Genomic DNA, 13,300 nt, shown 5'->3' with positions numbered 1-13,300 from the left:
AATGATCTAACTATCAATTGATACAACCGCTTAAAATGATAAGTAACTGTTGCATTACTCTTAATGCATAGTTGTATGGAAACAGACACACAATCTTCCATGTTTACAGTAAATCATGACAGTTTCAAGATAACGATATTCATTGTCACCAATTCGCATGAACCAGTTAGACTACAATATCCATGGATGTAGCCTAATATTTAATATTTTTGCTTTGATTCCAATAAACCTGTGTTGTGATTGCACTGTAGTGTTTTGCATCAATATATTACACACTTTGTTCAGTGATTCCACTGTGTCTGTAATATTCTCTCTACGACTGCAGTGCTTTTACAGAGATGTATTTACTGTACATGTAGACCATAATGAAACCTGGATCACCTATTTTGTTCTACAATGTTTAATGATTGTACGAACAATGACACAGTGAAATCGGTTGGTTGTGTGTGGGTGATCTATAGTTGTGTTTCAATGGTATTTCACAGTAAATTTGTTTTTTGAACCAATGATTGTGCAAGTGCAAGATTTCTTTAAAGATGTGAATGCACAATGCAATGTTTTGAACATTAGACAGCCTGTGTTACAAGTGATAACCGTTTTGAGTTTTGTGTCTAGAGTTTTGAAAAATGACATCAAGGTTCTGAAAATAGTAGCAAAGTGATTGTAAAAAACTGTATTTTCAGATTTCAAATTTTGGATCTAACATAAAAAAGTAACATGTGAATAAGTAATAGGACTTAGGCCTAATAGGTTGATTTGATTGTATTTAATTCCAATGCCGTCACATTTATGTTTTGAAAAGACAATTACAAGAACAAGCGCACTATAAAAAATTCATTGTGTGTGCGTGCGTGCGTGCGTGTGCGTGCGTGCGTGTGTGTGCGTGCGTGCGTGCGAGCGTGTGTGTGCGTGCGTGCGTGCGAGCGTGCGTGTGTGTGCGAGCGTGCGTGCGTGTGTGTGTGTGTGTGTGTGTGTGTTTGTGCGTGTGTCTGTGTGTGTGTGTGCCTGCGTGCGTGAGTGCGAGCGTGCGTGTGTCGTGTGTGTGTGTGTGTGTGTGTTTGTGCGTGCGTGTGTCGTGTGTGTGTGTGTTTGTGCGTGCGCGCGTGTGTGTGTATGTGTCAACGCTATCTCACGACCAATTCGTCCGAGTTTGACGAGTGATTAAAAGATGGCTAATTCGTAACAATTCGTACGTCCTCATTCATATGAATTTACGTACATTTGTCTAAACCCACGTGATGGGTAGGTTTAGGGGCGGGGTCAGGGGTAGGTCATTCGTACGAATTCATACGAATTGGGCAACTCGTCAAATATGTACGTTTTAGCAAAAATCGTACTAATTCGTACCAGTGAGGTCGTACGAATTGTTACGAATTAGCCATCTTTTAATCACTCGTCAAATTCGGACGAATTGGTCGTGAGATCGGGTTGTGTGTGTAGGCTATTATATTCCAGGGGCCTGTGCCATGATGGTAGTTGAACAAACTCAGGGTTACACGATTAGTTTTGAGTTGACAAAACCAAACCAATCCAAGCAGGCTTTGTTGGTACCATGACACTCATCATCAACTTTCTCTGTCAACTCAGGCTTTGATCCTGAGTTTAGGAGTTTAGGTGTGACATCAGTAGCGAACAGCCAATCACATGCTGAGAAAGAGTGAAACTGAGATTAATTTCTCGCGAGAGAAGCAGTGAGATTCACATCTCTCTTTTGCAAGAATATTACAAGATTGAAAAATAGTAAGAATTTAAACAAATTTACACAGCAAATAAAATAGCTGTCTATGAAAGAGGATAACTAAAAAGTCTGCTATATCAGTGCAAGTAAAAGTTGTGAAGTTAGTTTATACAATTGATAAAGGTATTATCAATAGGAGTGAATTGAACATTTAAGCTCACATGTAGTAAATGTATAGTTTATCTATTGATTCTAAAGCATATTTATATTACCTTTATATATCTATTAATTTAAACTGTGCATACTAAAAATTGTTTAACTAAAATTGTACATGTGTGATCGATTAAGGTTATAATAATTACATAAATAATATCCAAATCATACATTTTTATTCTAAATAAGTATTAGTAAAAGCCAGACAATTTTGTCTTCAAAAATCATTTGCCATGTAGTAACCTTAATTTGGAGTAGAAACAGGTGGAGTGACTTTATCCTATCAGACATGTGTCACTTTGCTCACAGCTGATTGGTCCAAGTTCAGTTTAAGATCTTTTACCTGGAACATAACCTGCCCCGGACCAGGTTAGCCGTGGAGTGTGAGTTACTATGGCGATGAACACTGCTAAAAGCCAAACCACTTTCATGGTACCTAAAACCCAGGGTTGGCGCAAACTATTTTGAAACACAGCTGGCTAGCCACCTAAACCGGCTTCATGGTATAGGCCCCAGGTTCTCTGAGAGTGAATCTGTCTGCAGTCCCAGCGGATCGGGAGAGTCTGATGACACTGATGAGATGTTACTCACTCGATGAAGGTTTGAGAGCAGCGCCTCAGAAACACAGTACACGAGTAAATCTGCTATGAAGAGAAGTGAGTGTGACCGCTCACACATGTTATTAACGTTCAGAAGCAGACCATATGATCAAAGCTATGGTTCAGTTTTGGCGTCTGTCGCTTTAAATGCTGGAGCTCTGTAGAGCAGGATGGATTCTGATTGGCTGTCAGTGTTTTATCGTTCATCAGTCATTCTGGAAAATACTTCAGTGATAGGGTTCGTTATCGTTATAGTTGTGCTGTAGACTGATTTATACAACTATATCTTTATCATTGTTATAGTTATCGTCATTGGTGTGAACGGGTCTAAGCGTAAGGGTTCAAATGCTTATTCTGCATAACTACGCTGCATTAATATTCAACATGTTATCTACTGTAGAGATAGGGATATGTTTGGTCTAAATAGTTGTGAGTCATTGAATAGTAAGTTGTGCTTGCGTTTTCTAGACTAGAAAAGTTTAACTAAATACAAGTCACTTATGAAATTTTGAATAAGTACATTTATATTTAGGTACTGATTTGTAATGGTTAAGTACTATTGAATAGATACTAGTCACTATTGTAATAAGTACTATTATACAAGTAACAAAAATAATAAGTAAAACATATTTTAAAAGGCTTGTCACACAGTGTGATTCTAAATGACCAAGGAAAGTGTTTTACATGATTGTCCTTTGCTGACCACAGGTGAAGCGTTATACATCATCTTTATTGTATGATGAGCTCAGAGATGGAGACAGAGATCGAACCCTCCGGCGTGGAGAAGCGCTCGACTGCATGATGGGTTTGTGGACACGCGTACAGTGCAGATATTATTACAGTGGGTTTGCCAAGCAAAAAATACAACAAAAACATTCTATGAACACTTTGTGTTTTGTTTCATGCTAAGTGAAATGATGAAATGCTTGCTTCGTAATGATTCTGTAATTTGCCATTCTTTAAAACATTGTTTCAGCCCAGAAAACCTTATCCATAATAAGAAATCATTTCTAAATCATTCTGTCGTTTTGGGAAAACAATGTCATCGATCCTTCAATATCTGATTACAGCAAAACTCTGTTGTGGATCTGGACTGTTGATTTTTCACCCAACAATCAATTTCTTCAACCATTGGGACTTGCATGATGTGACTATGGGAGCAAAGCATTATCTTTACTGTATATAGATGGTGATGATGATCCTTATGTTGATCTTTTCCTGTTGTATGATACTTCACAAGTGTCATACAACAGGAAACACAGTGTTAAAGGATACTAATGTGAATATCTCAGTCTTTACTGTCACTTTTGAAAGTTTTAGATTGGTAAGAATATTTAATGAAGCCTTTTCTGCTCACCAAGGCTGCATTTATTTTATCCAAAATACAGCAAAAACAGATAAAAATTACCTTTTTTATTTTTTATTCTGTGTTGGAATCAAGCTTCCATAGAAAGCAGATTAGGGAGAACTCACACGAGGCGATCTGGACCGTGCCGAACGCGTGTGACCCCCAGAGTCTGGTTCGGTTCACTAGTGTGATCGATTCTGCACTGGTCCAGTACGGTACGCATGTAGTGTGATCGCTAACCACAGCTAACACTGGTGTGTGCGCTACTGTCATCATTACAACAGCAAGCATCTTCTATTACAACCTACCTGGACAGTACACTTTTCAATTAATTTAGTTAAATCAAGTATATTTAGGTTTATAACGGGTCTGGTTCCCTCCTAATTGATGAACAGGAATTGTAGTTTGCAAGTAAAGCTGCAAATTCCTCCATCAAAGTCATCTTCTGATACGTGCCGCATAATCAACATCGCTGCGCGGCATAAATGATAAATCCACTAAGCAGTCTATTAGCGAAAGTGCTTTTCTTCCTGTTCACTTTAAAACAAAAAGTTGCATGGTAAATGGGTTAGCGTGCTCCGGCCCAGAACGTTGTATGGGGGGACAATCGCGCCAGGGCTCGGGACAAGACAGCCGTGCCTAGTGTGAGTACACCCTTAGCTTGCAATAATATTTCACAATACAACTCTTTTACTGTACAAATGCAGTCTTGGTGAGCAGAAGAGACTTCTTTTAAAAACATCTTATCGATCTAAAACTTTTGAACGGTATCCTGAAGGCATTGTAGTAAAAAATGACATATGTTAGATCAGACATGGTGCAGACTGTCACAGATTGACATTCAATTCTTGTGCCTATTTCTTTCATTTTCACTTTTACTTGGTTTGCAACCCAAATTTGTGCAAAATACAACACAAATATCAAACAGACACAAGAGATTTAGGACAACAGCTGGCCAGCAGCTAATCAGTCAGAGAACATTTGATACCCGAGCTGCCTCATCAGGAACCCACAGGTGTGCTCTATGAGTCTGATGTCTCTCCTTGGCAGGTTTCGCCTCCATATGTTGATGTTGGCTGGTGATATGTCCCCTTCATACATCAAGTTATACAAGTTTGTGGAGGTGGTGAACATGAGCTGATTCAGGGCCGAGGGAGATACGGGGACTCCGAGGAAGGAGTGTATCTTCTCGGCTGTGTCCTGAGGATAATCTACAACATCCTCAAACCTGACCTGAAGAAAGGACTCTTCGGATAAGGTGGACGTGACTCTGAGGACGGCGGCCGTGTGGGCGAGCCACAGGTGGGCCAGCAACAGCACAGGATCAGTCTCTGAACGAGATATGAGGAGCCACAGCGTTCTGAACTCGGCTGCGAATGCGGTCGGACACCCGTCACTAACCGTATCTTCTTTGAAAAGGAGGGCTAGATGCTGAGGAATGTTCTTGAGCGAGTAAAGGCTAGGTTTGCTATTATACAGCATCAGATAAACCCACGCACGAGGGTCCCTGATGACGTAGATGGCCCTCAAAGATGGGCCGAGGACTTCTTGGAGAAAGGGCAGCTTTAGAGCCCAGCTGCCGCTGCACAGGTTGAGGACGACACGGGCATTAGGGTAGTCCACCGTGTGTCTCCTCAACTCCCTCACATACTCCACATCCCTGTCCACTCGCACACGACCTTTCATTTCAGCCCTGGACTCTCGTCTCCTCAGTCTCTTCCTCTTGTCCTGGGATAGACTGACTCTTTGGGCCGGCTTCATGTGGCTGGTGTCATGGAGTGGAATATTTTGCAGGAATAAGTGGGTGTTGTGGACCAGTGACTGTAGCCAGCCCTGAATCATTTTAAAACGCCCATACTGTGCTTCTGAGCGTGTCCATTCACAAGCATCTACTAAAGAGTCAAACTCAAACTCTGTTTCAGGTATATCCAAGTGTTCTGTGGGGATGCGTAGGTAGACGAAGTCTGTGTTGTTGTAGAAAAGGTGCTTAAGGATGTCGGACCCGGAGCCAGGCAGCGATGTTATCACTACAGTGGGGAGAGGGAGTTGATGCTGGTCATAAAATGTCATTTGTTTGCTGAGCTCCGGGTCTGTGGCGGATCCGTGCCACTTTACTCCACATAGGAGCTGATCGCAGCTGTTGGAGACGAACAGGAGCTCGCTTATCCACAGCATTAAGACAGAAAGCAAAGCGTAATGCATCAGTCTGCTAAAGCAAGCGTAAAACTTGCGCTGTAGGGTCAGGAAAACAATCGCCACACACAGTATTACCCCAGCTGCAACATTCACCGTGACTCCAAAGTCGAACAGATGATTGTGTAACTTGGTCTGTTTGGGGACAAGCTGTGTCCCCAAGCCAAACCGGACTATCTGATGTCTGTCTTCCACCTTAGCGTAACCCCCAAACCCCAGATAGCTTGAACGTGCCCCAATGTCTTTGTGATTGGTTACTATCGAAACTATTTTCTCAGTATTGTTGATGGTGAGAGAAAGTTTGAGCCCATTCTTACTGCTTTCAATGAACCTACAGTCGGAAACTTTCACGTAAGGCCCGTGCATCACGTACGCCATTCTACTGACCGAATCAGTGAAAGGAAAGGAGACATTGATAAACTGTGTCCACCTCTTTTTAAACTCTGCCTCCTGCTCAGCCTCCTGTATTTGAGTATCAGGACTGTGTCCCTGACTGTCAAACCAGAACATCTTGTAATGAGCATCCCAGACGTCCATCAGCGCCCCATTGTACCTGTCTGAGAAACTATGGGGCACATACTTAAAGTCGATATCCAGGTTGTGAAAGAACGCACTGGCCATGTTCACTGGCGAGTCGTGTCTTTTCTCAACATGGTCGACCACCAGTAGAGTCTGTGAGTTAAGGAGCACCAGGGCTCGGTACACACTCTTTAACCTCATGGCTGAGGAATACGCATTGGCCGCTTCGCCGCTCACGAACATGGTGTCTCCGTGGGCAGAAGCGGCGACCAGCTCTCCTGCCGAGTCTCCGACCCCGTCGTCGGTCCAGCGCAGCCACTTCGCACATTCGCCAAGCTGACCTTCCCAAGGGATGTTACACTGGCTTGTCGGGGAAGGGCTGAACACTAACACGTTGTTTAGGAAGCTGTATTTGGGGCCGTATAAAGCCTCGGAAACAAATACTTGTCCATTAGGGGCGAAAGTGAATGAGTTTTGGTCTGGGTGCTCGTGACCCGGGTTGAAGCTGTTCCACCCGTTCACCCATGAGTAAGGCTTAGCATGGACGATGTCAAACACTGCCCGGCCACCAAGCTTTCCAGATTTAAATGAGACAAAGGTGTTGCCCTGAGCCACAGATAAACCCGCGCCATACGTCACCACGCCCCAGTTGGAGAATATGTGCATCTTGGCCTTACTGTGACCGTAAGGGGGTTGTGGCGTGAGGTCGGCATTATACCAGATAAACTCTGTGTGAAGCGTCGTCCAGCGCTGGGCTAAGGACTGACCCATGGGACCGTCTCTAGGCCTGTGCTTCCTAATCTGCTGTGCCAGCCAATTCCCCGACCCGTTTTTGATCACAAAAGTGTCTAAAAAGACTAACTGGCTCTCTGGTCCGTAGAACCAGTTATAGTTGGAGTCTCCTATACCAACCGTTCTCTGGAACCCGGGAAGCAACGTGGCGTAATAAAACCAGAAGTGAGTGCGCAGCCAGTTGTTCTGTGTGTGGTCTATGTTGAAGTGGCGCTGCGCTAGGAAAACATACTGCGTAACGGACTTAGCTGTGTAGCTCCCGTATGCAACTCCCTCGTCAAGAGAGCCGTCTACAACATGATTTAACAGAAACATTGTCTTCTCCATGTAATTTACAGAAACATGTTTCCAAACCATGGACTCAGTGACGTCATGTGCGCCCACGACTATTGCTCCGGTCAAAATAGCCAGAATATTAGTGGTCTGGTGGTTCTGAAGGAACTGTTTCCCCCAGCCCCGGTACTTCGATGCTTCGTACAGCTCTCTGGTTTCAGCACAAATCTTCTTCAAGTACAGGTCTCTGCGCTGCTGGTCCAGGAACGAGTAGATGAAGTCAAAAGCAGTAGCAAATCCAGTGAGCGAATGAGCCATTGGACCTTCATCATTGGGTGCACTGGTTACTCTCCAGTCCGGATATTCCGACATTCGGTCCATGAACTTCCTCAGGAAGAGCAGGGCAGAAGAGTCCTCGGGATACAGTAAACAGTACAGGGCCAGCGCTGGGAGGTTGTTTCCATAAATCTCATTCCATTTGCTGGTGAACTCCTCATGCTTTGTGGGTGGCATGTAGAGCGGGCCGGTCGAGAGCATCGTCATCACAGCGGTCCGGATGACTTTAAAAATCTGGCTATGAGTTGTAGTTGACCTTTGTCTCAACAGTGGTACATCGTCTTGGTTAAAGTACAAGTTAGGATGGAGATTAGAGGCTTGGAGTTTCCGTAGCTCCGCTGGGCCTTTCTCGTCGAGCTGGAACTCTCCAAACTCACTAAAAATATCTTTACCTAAGGCATTAAAGACTCCGGAGAATGCAGGTCCCACTGCTAGAAATAGGGACGCTACAAATGTAGGCCACGCTATGGACCTCAGAACCACCGTCCACAGCATGTTTCTGTTCGTCCGTGTTTGTGTGGCTATAGCGCTTCTGGTTGGATCTGGGACGCCTCTCCCCACTTTACCTTCTCATTCAAAGGGAGTTTCTTCATGGCATACATTCAGTTGTTATTGACTGTGTTTTCTTTGGCCTCCACAGCCTGATACGCTGTTGAAAAATAGAAACAAAATATGAGTGAAATTCTTGCAATTCAACAATATTAAAAATCAATGTGATGTTAAAGGGGTTATGACAGGGGAGGGTGATATGACCAACATCCTATATTGTCTATTTTATTTTACTTAATATGATTTTTTTTTATTTGCTGGAATAATTATACCAAAATGTTGGATGCCAGTTTAATTTCACGATTTTCCACACCAATTTCGACATCACAGAAAAACTACACTAACTAATGTAGGTAAAAAGTCCATTATTGAAGTAAATAGTCGGTAATAAAACAACAGAAGCAAATAACAAACAATATGATGAATAAATGAAATAGAACAAAATAAATAAATACAAAATAAATGAACAGTGCTTTAAGTTTTTCAGGTCGCTCCAACAGTTTCATCCAGGAAAGAAATTCTACAGAAATTGATAAAAGCTGCATTATTTTCTCTGTACGAATACAGTGCATTACTTCTCTGCTCCTGGAAATGGAAACCCATGTCTCCACATCAGAGGGATCAATATTAAGAAAGAGCTGAGGGTTATTATAACGAAGCACCTGATCACAGTGCAGGATTGTGTTGTTCAGCACAGACTGTTCATGAACCATGAAGAAGGCTTTGCAAATGACCTGTCATTGGATGGAAACTGATCCTGGACTGACAGCAAACCGCTGCTTTCGCTCTAATGTTTCATTCTGATCTGCTGATGTAATATTTATGGCCTTTGAGTCAGGATGTGCTGACTTTCAGTGTTATTGGTGTTTGTTTCGGTGTGTAATGCTTCAGCAGACTGTAGTATTTGTACTTTAGAGATGATCAAGGTCAGTTTATTTATGGCTGTATTTGAGCAGTAGCAATTATTCACCATTGTTGGGTTACAAATGAACAAAGACATTTGTGTTCCCGTTACAGCTCCCTCTTTCTTACCTAATTCACCATTTTGAGTTCCTAAAGTCACAAAGGTGCTGTTTAAACATGGGAGGTTTGCTGATTGCCAGCCTAATGATTGCTGCATAAAATTATAAAGAGAACATCATTATAATTGTGTGTTTGGGACATGGCTTTCAATAAGGAGACTTTTGTTTTTGTAATCAGGCTCTAAAAAATTTGGATTTAGTTTTATCGGCCAATATATCGGTTATCGGTTTTCAAATATGAAGAATCATTGGTTATCATTGGTGCATCCCTAATATATATGTGTGTGAGAGCGTGTGTGTGTGTTTAAACATCTAAACCAATAGACCTCGATCACAATCAGCACTTTTGAGAATATAGAAACTAAAATGGCCCTCTTTTTTTTCTTTGATTAAGTGCATCATGGGTATCTGAAGTGCACTGTGAACACACTAATCACACTATTTAAATACTACAACGCAGCAATAGTCCAAAGTATGCAAACTGGGACGCAATTCAGTTAAACTGTTAACATAATGCTATCTATTGCATTAGAATATAGTCAAATTCTATATATGCTCAAACTGCTTATTCCCGTTGTTGATATTGGTAGCAGAGGCTGAAACAGACAAGAAATGTCCAGGGTTTTTGTTTTTATACTATTATACTCTTATTTTCTTCTTGATTTCATCATTTCTACATAGCACTTTATGATGAAGGGTTTGAAAACACCTCCACGTCACGATCCTTCATTTCTCATGCAAAGACAGCAGCCAATCAGAACACTGGCTGTTCACACTGAAGTGCCGCTCGAAACAGACAGAAAATGGTCATGTATTACTAAATAAATGTTTAAAAATTCCTGTCATGACCCCTTTAACACCAGTCTGTGAACTTACATGTGGTAAAGAGCTCAGGAAATGTCCAATCTGAGATCAGCAGAGGAAGAGATGAAGAGGAATGATGTGCAATAATGAGGTGCGACTCGGTAATCCATTCATTTGTCAGAAAAATCCGACCTAGTTGTCAGTAATCCATTAAACTGAGCTGTCAGGTGATGTGTGCGCGTGTGCGCGTGTGCACGAGCATCTGCCCATCATCATCATCGATCCTCCATCAATCACTGACCTCTGATCAGAACACACACACACACACACACACACACGACAGCACCATGATGCATCACTCAGGCTCGGGTCTGTGTTCCTGAGGAGTGAAAACATGTCGGCGCCTGTTATCCGCCCGCGGGCGCGCGCATTCGCCGTGCACTGCAGACAGATGTAGAGAAACAGCGCAAGTTAATGGAAAGTTCGAGTAGAAATGGAGAAAAGGCACAATCCACGGCATCTTCAATCACGGGTATTCCAGTGTCCGCCTAATAATCCTCGGAGATGAGAGTTCTGGCGTGTGTGTGTGTGTGTGTGTGTCTGTTACCGCGGGATCTCATCGAGCCTGATGTTCTTCTGCCATTAGTGTCTGCGGCTCCGTCTGACGTTACCATAGCGACCGCTGACAGTAGAGGGCGCTCACACACACACACACACACACACACACTCTCTCTCTCTCTCTCTCTCTCTCTCTCTCTCACATACACACACACACACCACACACACACACACACACACACACTCACTCACTCACACACTCACTCACACACTCTACTCTCTCTCACACACACACACACACACACACACACACACACACACTCTCTCTCTCTCTCTCTCTCTCTCTCTCACACACTCACACACACACACAGGACACACACAGTAGTGACACGATTACACCCTTTCACTGAAAGGACATGGGTTATATTTGACATTGCAGTCCTAAATTAGTACTGATAGTTGTAGTATCACTGCTAATTTACAGCTCATTTGTTATAATGGCGAACATATCGGATGCGTGTCTAACTTTACCTCTGAGTGCAGGTGAGGACACTTTCGAGCTATTCTCGGTGAATCTGGAGCTGGAATCCGTGGAGAAACAGATCCGTGGTCTGCTGGAAAAGCAAGCCGAGCTGTTGGATCGGCGATCAGCACTTGAAGCAGCACGCGCCGATGCTCACAAGTTAGTGGTTAGTAACTCTTTAACTCCGAGTTCGTCTACTCCGTGTGTTTCTCTGTCCAGAAGGACGCGATCATCTCGGGCTTCATTTACTCCGGCACCGACACAACACAATGGACCATGGATCACGCAGCGGAAGACGCGAGCCAGGACCAGAGCTACTCCTCCGCCCCTCCCGGTCTTCGAGATCTCCACTCGGAACCGCTTCTCCCCTCTTCGCGAGTCGAAACGCGACGACGCCGTGATCATCGGCACGTCCATGGTCCGCCATGTCCGTGCTACCTCAGGTAAAGGTAAGGTGCGCTCTCACTGCTTTCCTGGTGCTCGTGTTCTTGATATCGCTGCACAGGTTCCCGAAATCCTGACCGGGGACGAGCGCGTCGGAGCTGTGGTGCTGCATGCGGGAGGGAGCGACGTCAGGCTGCGGCAGACGGAGGTTCTGAAGAAGGACTACATGAGCCTGATCGAGGCGGTACGCAACACAGCGCCTGAGGCAACGATCATCGTGTCTGGACCGCTTCCCACGTACCGACTAGGACAAGAAAGGTTCAGTAGACTATTTGCACTAAATGAATGGTTAATGTCACTGTGTAATGAACAGAAACTGCTCTTTGTAAATAATTGGAATCTGTTTTGGGAGCGACCCAGGCTGTACCGTGCTGATGGCCTGCACCCCAGCAGAGCCGGAGCGGCTGTTCTGTCGGATAATATCTCCAAGACGTTACGCACCAGATGACTAATAAGTCAAAATCCAAATCACAGTCTTTGCTGTCCAAACTTAATTGATATACGTAGTGAAGAACATTATATAGAAACTGTGTCTATTCCTCGTTTAGTGAAGCCAAACAATAAATCTAGTGCAGGATCTAGCAAAAATCTTATTGTAATTAAACCAGAAAATCTAAATATCAGTGAACAAAAATAATTTCTAAAGCTAGGTCTTCTAAACATTAGATCGCTCACACCTAAAGCGGTTATTGTAAATGAAATGGTCACAGATAATAATTTCGATATACTTTGCCTTACTGAAACCTGGCTTAAACCAAATGAGTATTTCGGTCTAAATGAGTCTACTCCGCCAAGATACTGTTATAAGCATGAGCCCCGTCTGACTGGTCGTGGCGGCGGTGTTGCAACAATCTATAAAGATATTCTTAATATTTCTCAGAAAACAGGTCACAGATTTAATTCGTTTGAAGCACTTATGCTAAATGTTACGCTCTTAGATGTAAGAAAGAAATCCATATTATCTCTAGCCTTGGCTACTGTATATAGACCTCCAGGGCCATATGCTGAATTTCTAAAAGAGTTTGCAGACTTTCTCTCGGATCTATTGGTCAATGTCGATAAAGCAATAATTGTTGGAGATTTTAACATACACGTAGACAACAAAAATGATGCGTTAGGGGCTGCGTTTACAGATTTATTAAACTCCTTTGGGGTCAAGCAAAACGTCCGTGGTCCCACTCATCGTCTAAATCATACACTAGATTTAATTATATCATATGGAACCAATCCAACTGATATAGATATTATACCGCAAAGTGATGATGTCACTGATCATTACATGGTAACGTGCATAATACGTACTGCTGAAATATGTCATGTTGCGCCACGTTATAGACCAGGCAGAACAATCCTTCCAACCACTATAGATAGATTCTCAAATAGCTTACCTGATCTATCTCAGCTGCTCAGTGAACCCAAACAAACAGATGAACTAGAGGAAATGACTAG

General features: G+C 43.1%; 1 protein-coding gene across 1 annotated transcript; it reads right to left on the bottom strand.

The window, feature by feature from the left end:
- Positions 1–4,441: 4,441 nt before the first annotated feature.
- On the bottom strand, positions 4,442–11,011 carry LOC130103406 (dermatan-sulfate epimerase-like protein). Its single transcript, XM_056269651.1, has 2 exons — positions 10,399–11,011; positions 4,442–8,600 (listed from the first exon to the last, which is right to left on the bottom strand). The coding sequence occupies exon 2, from the start codon at positions 8,444–8,446 to the stop codon at positions 4,805–4,807; it is 3,642 nt and encodes a 1,213-aa protein (XP_056125626.1). The 5' UTR covers positions 8,447–8,600; positions 10,399–11,011; the 3' UTR covers positions 4,442–4,804.
- Between the last annotated feature and the right edge of the window lie 2,289 nt (positions 11,012–13,300).

Source organism: Rhinichthys klamathensis, unplaced genomic scaffold (assembly GCF_029890125.1).
Source record: "Rhinichthys klamathensis goyatoka isolate OS25496 unplaced genomic scaffold, OSU_Roscu_1.1 h1tg000287l_1, whole genome shotgun sequence".
In the NCBI taxonomy this organism is placed as follows: Eukaryota; Metazoa; Chordata; class Actinopteri; order Cypriniformes; family Leuciscidae; genus Rhinichthys; species Rhinichthys klamathensis.
This window is presented reverse-complemented; position numbering and strand designations above follow the sequence as displayed.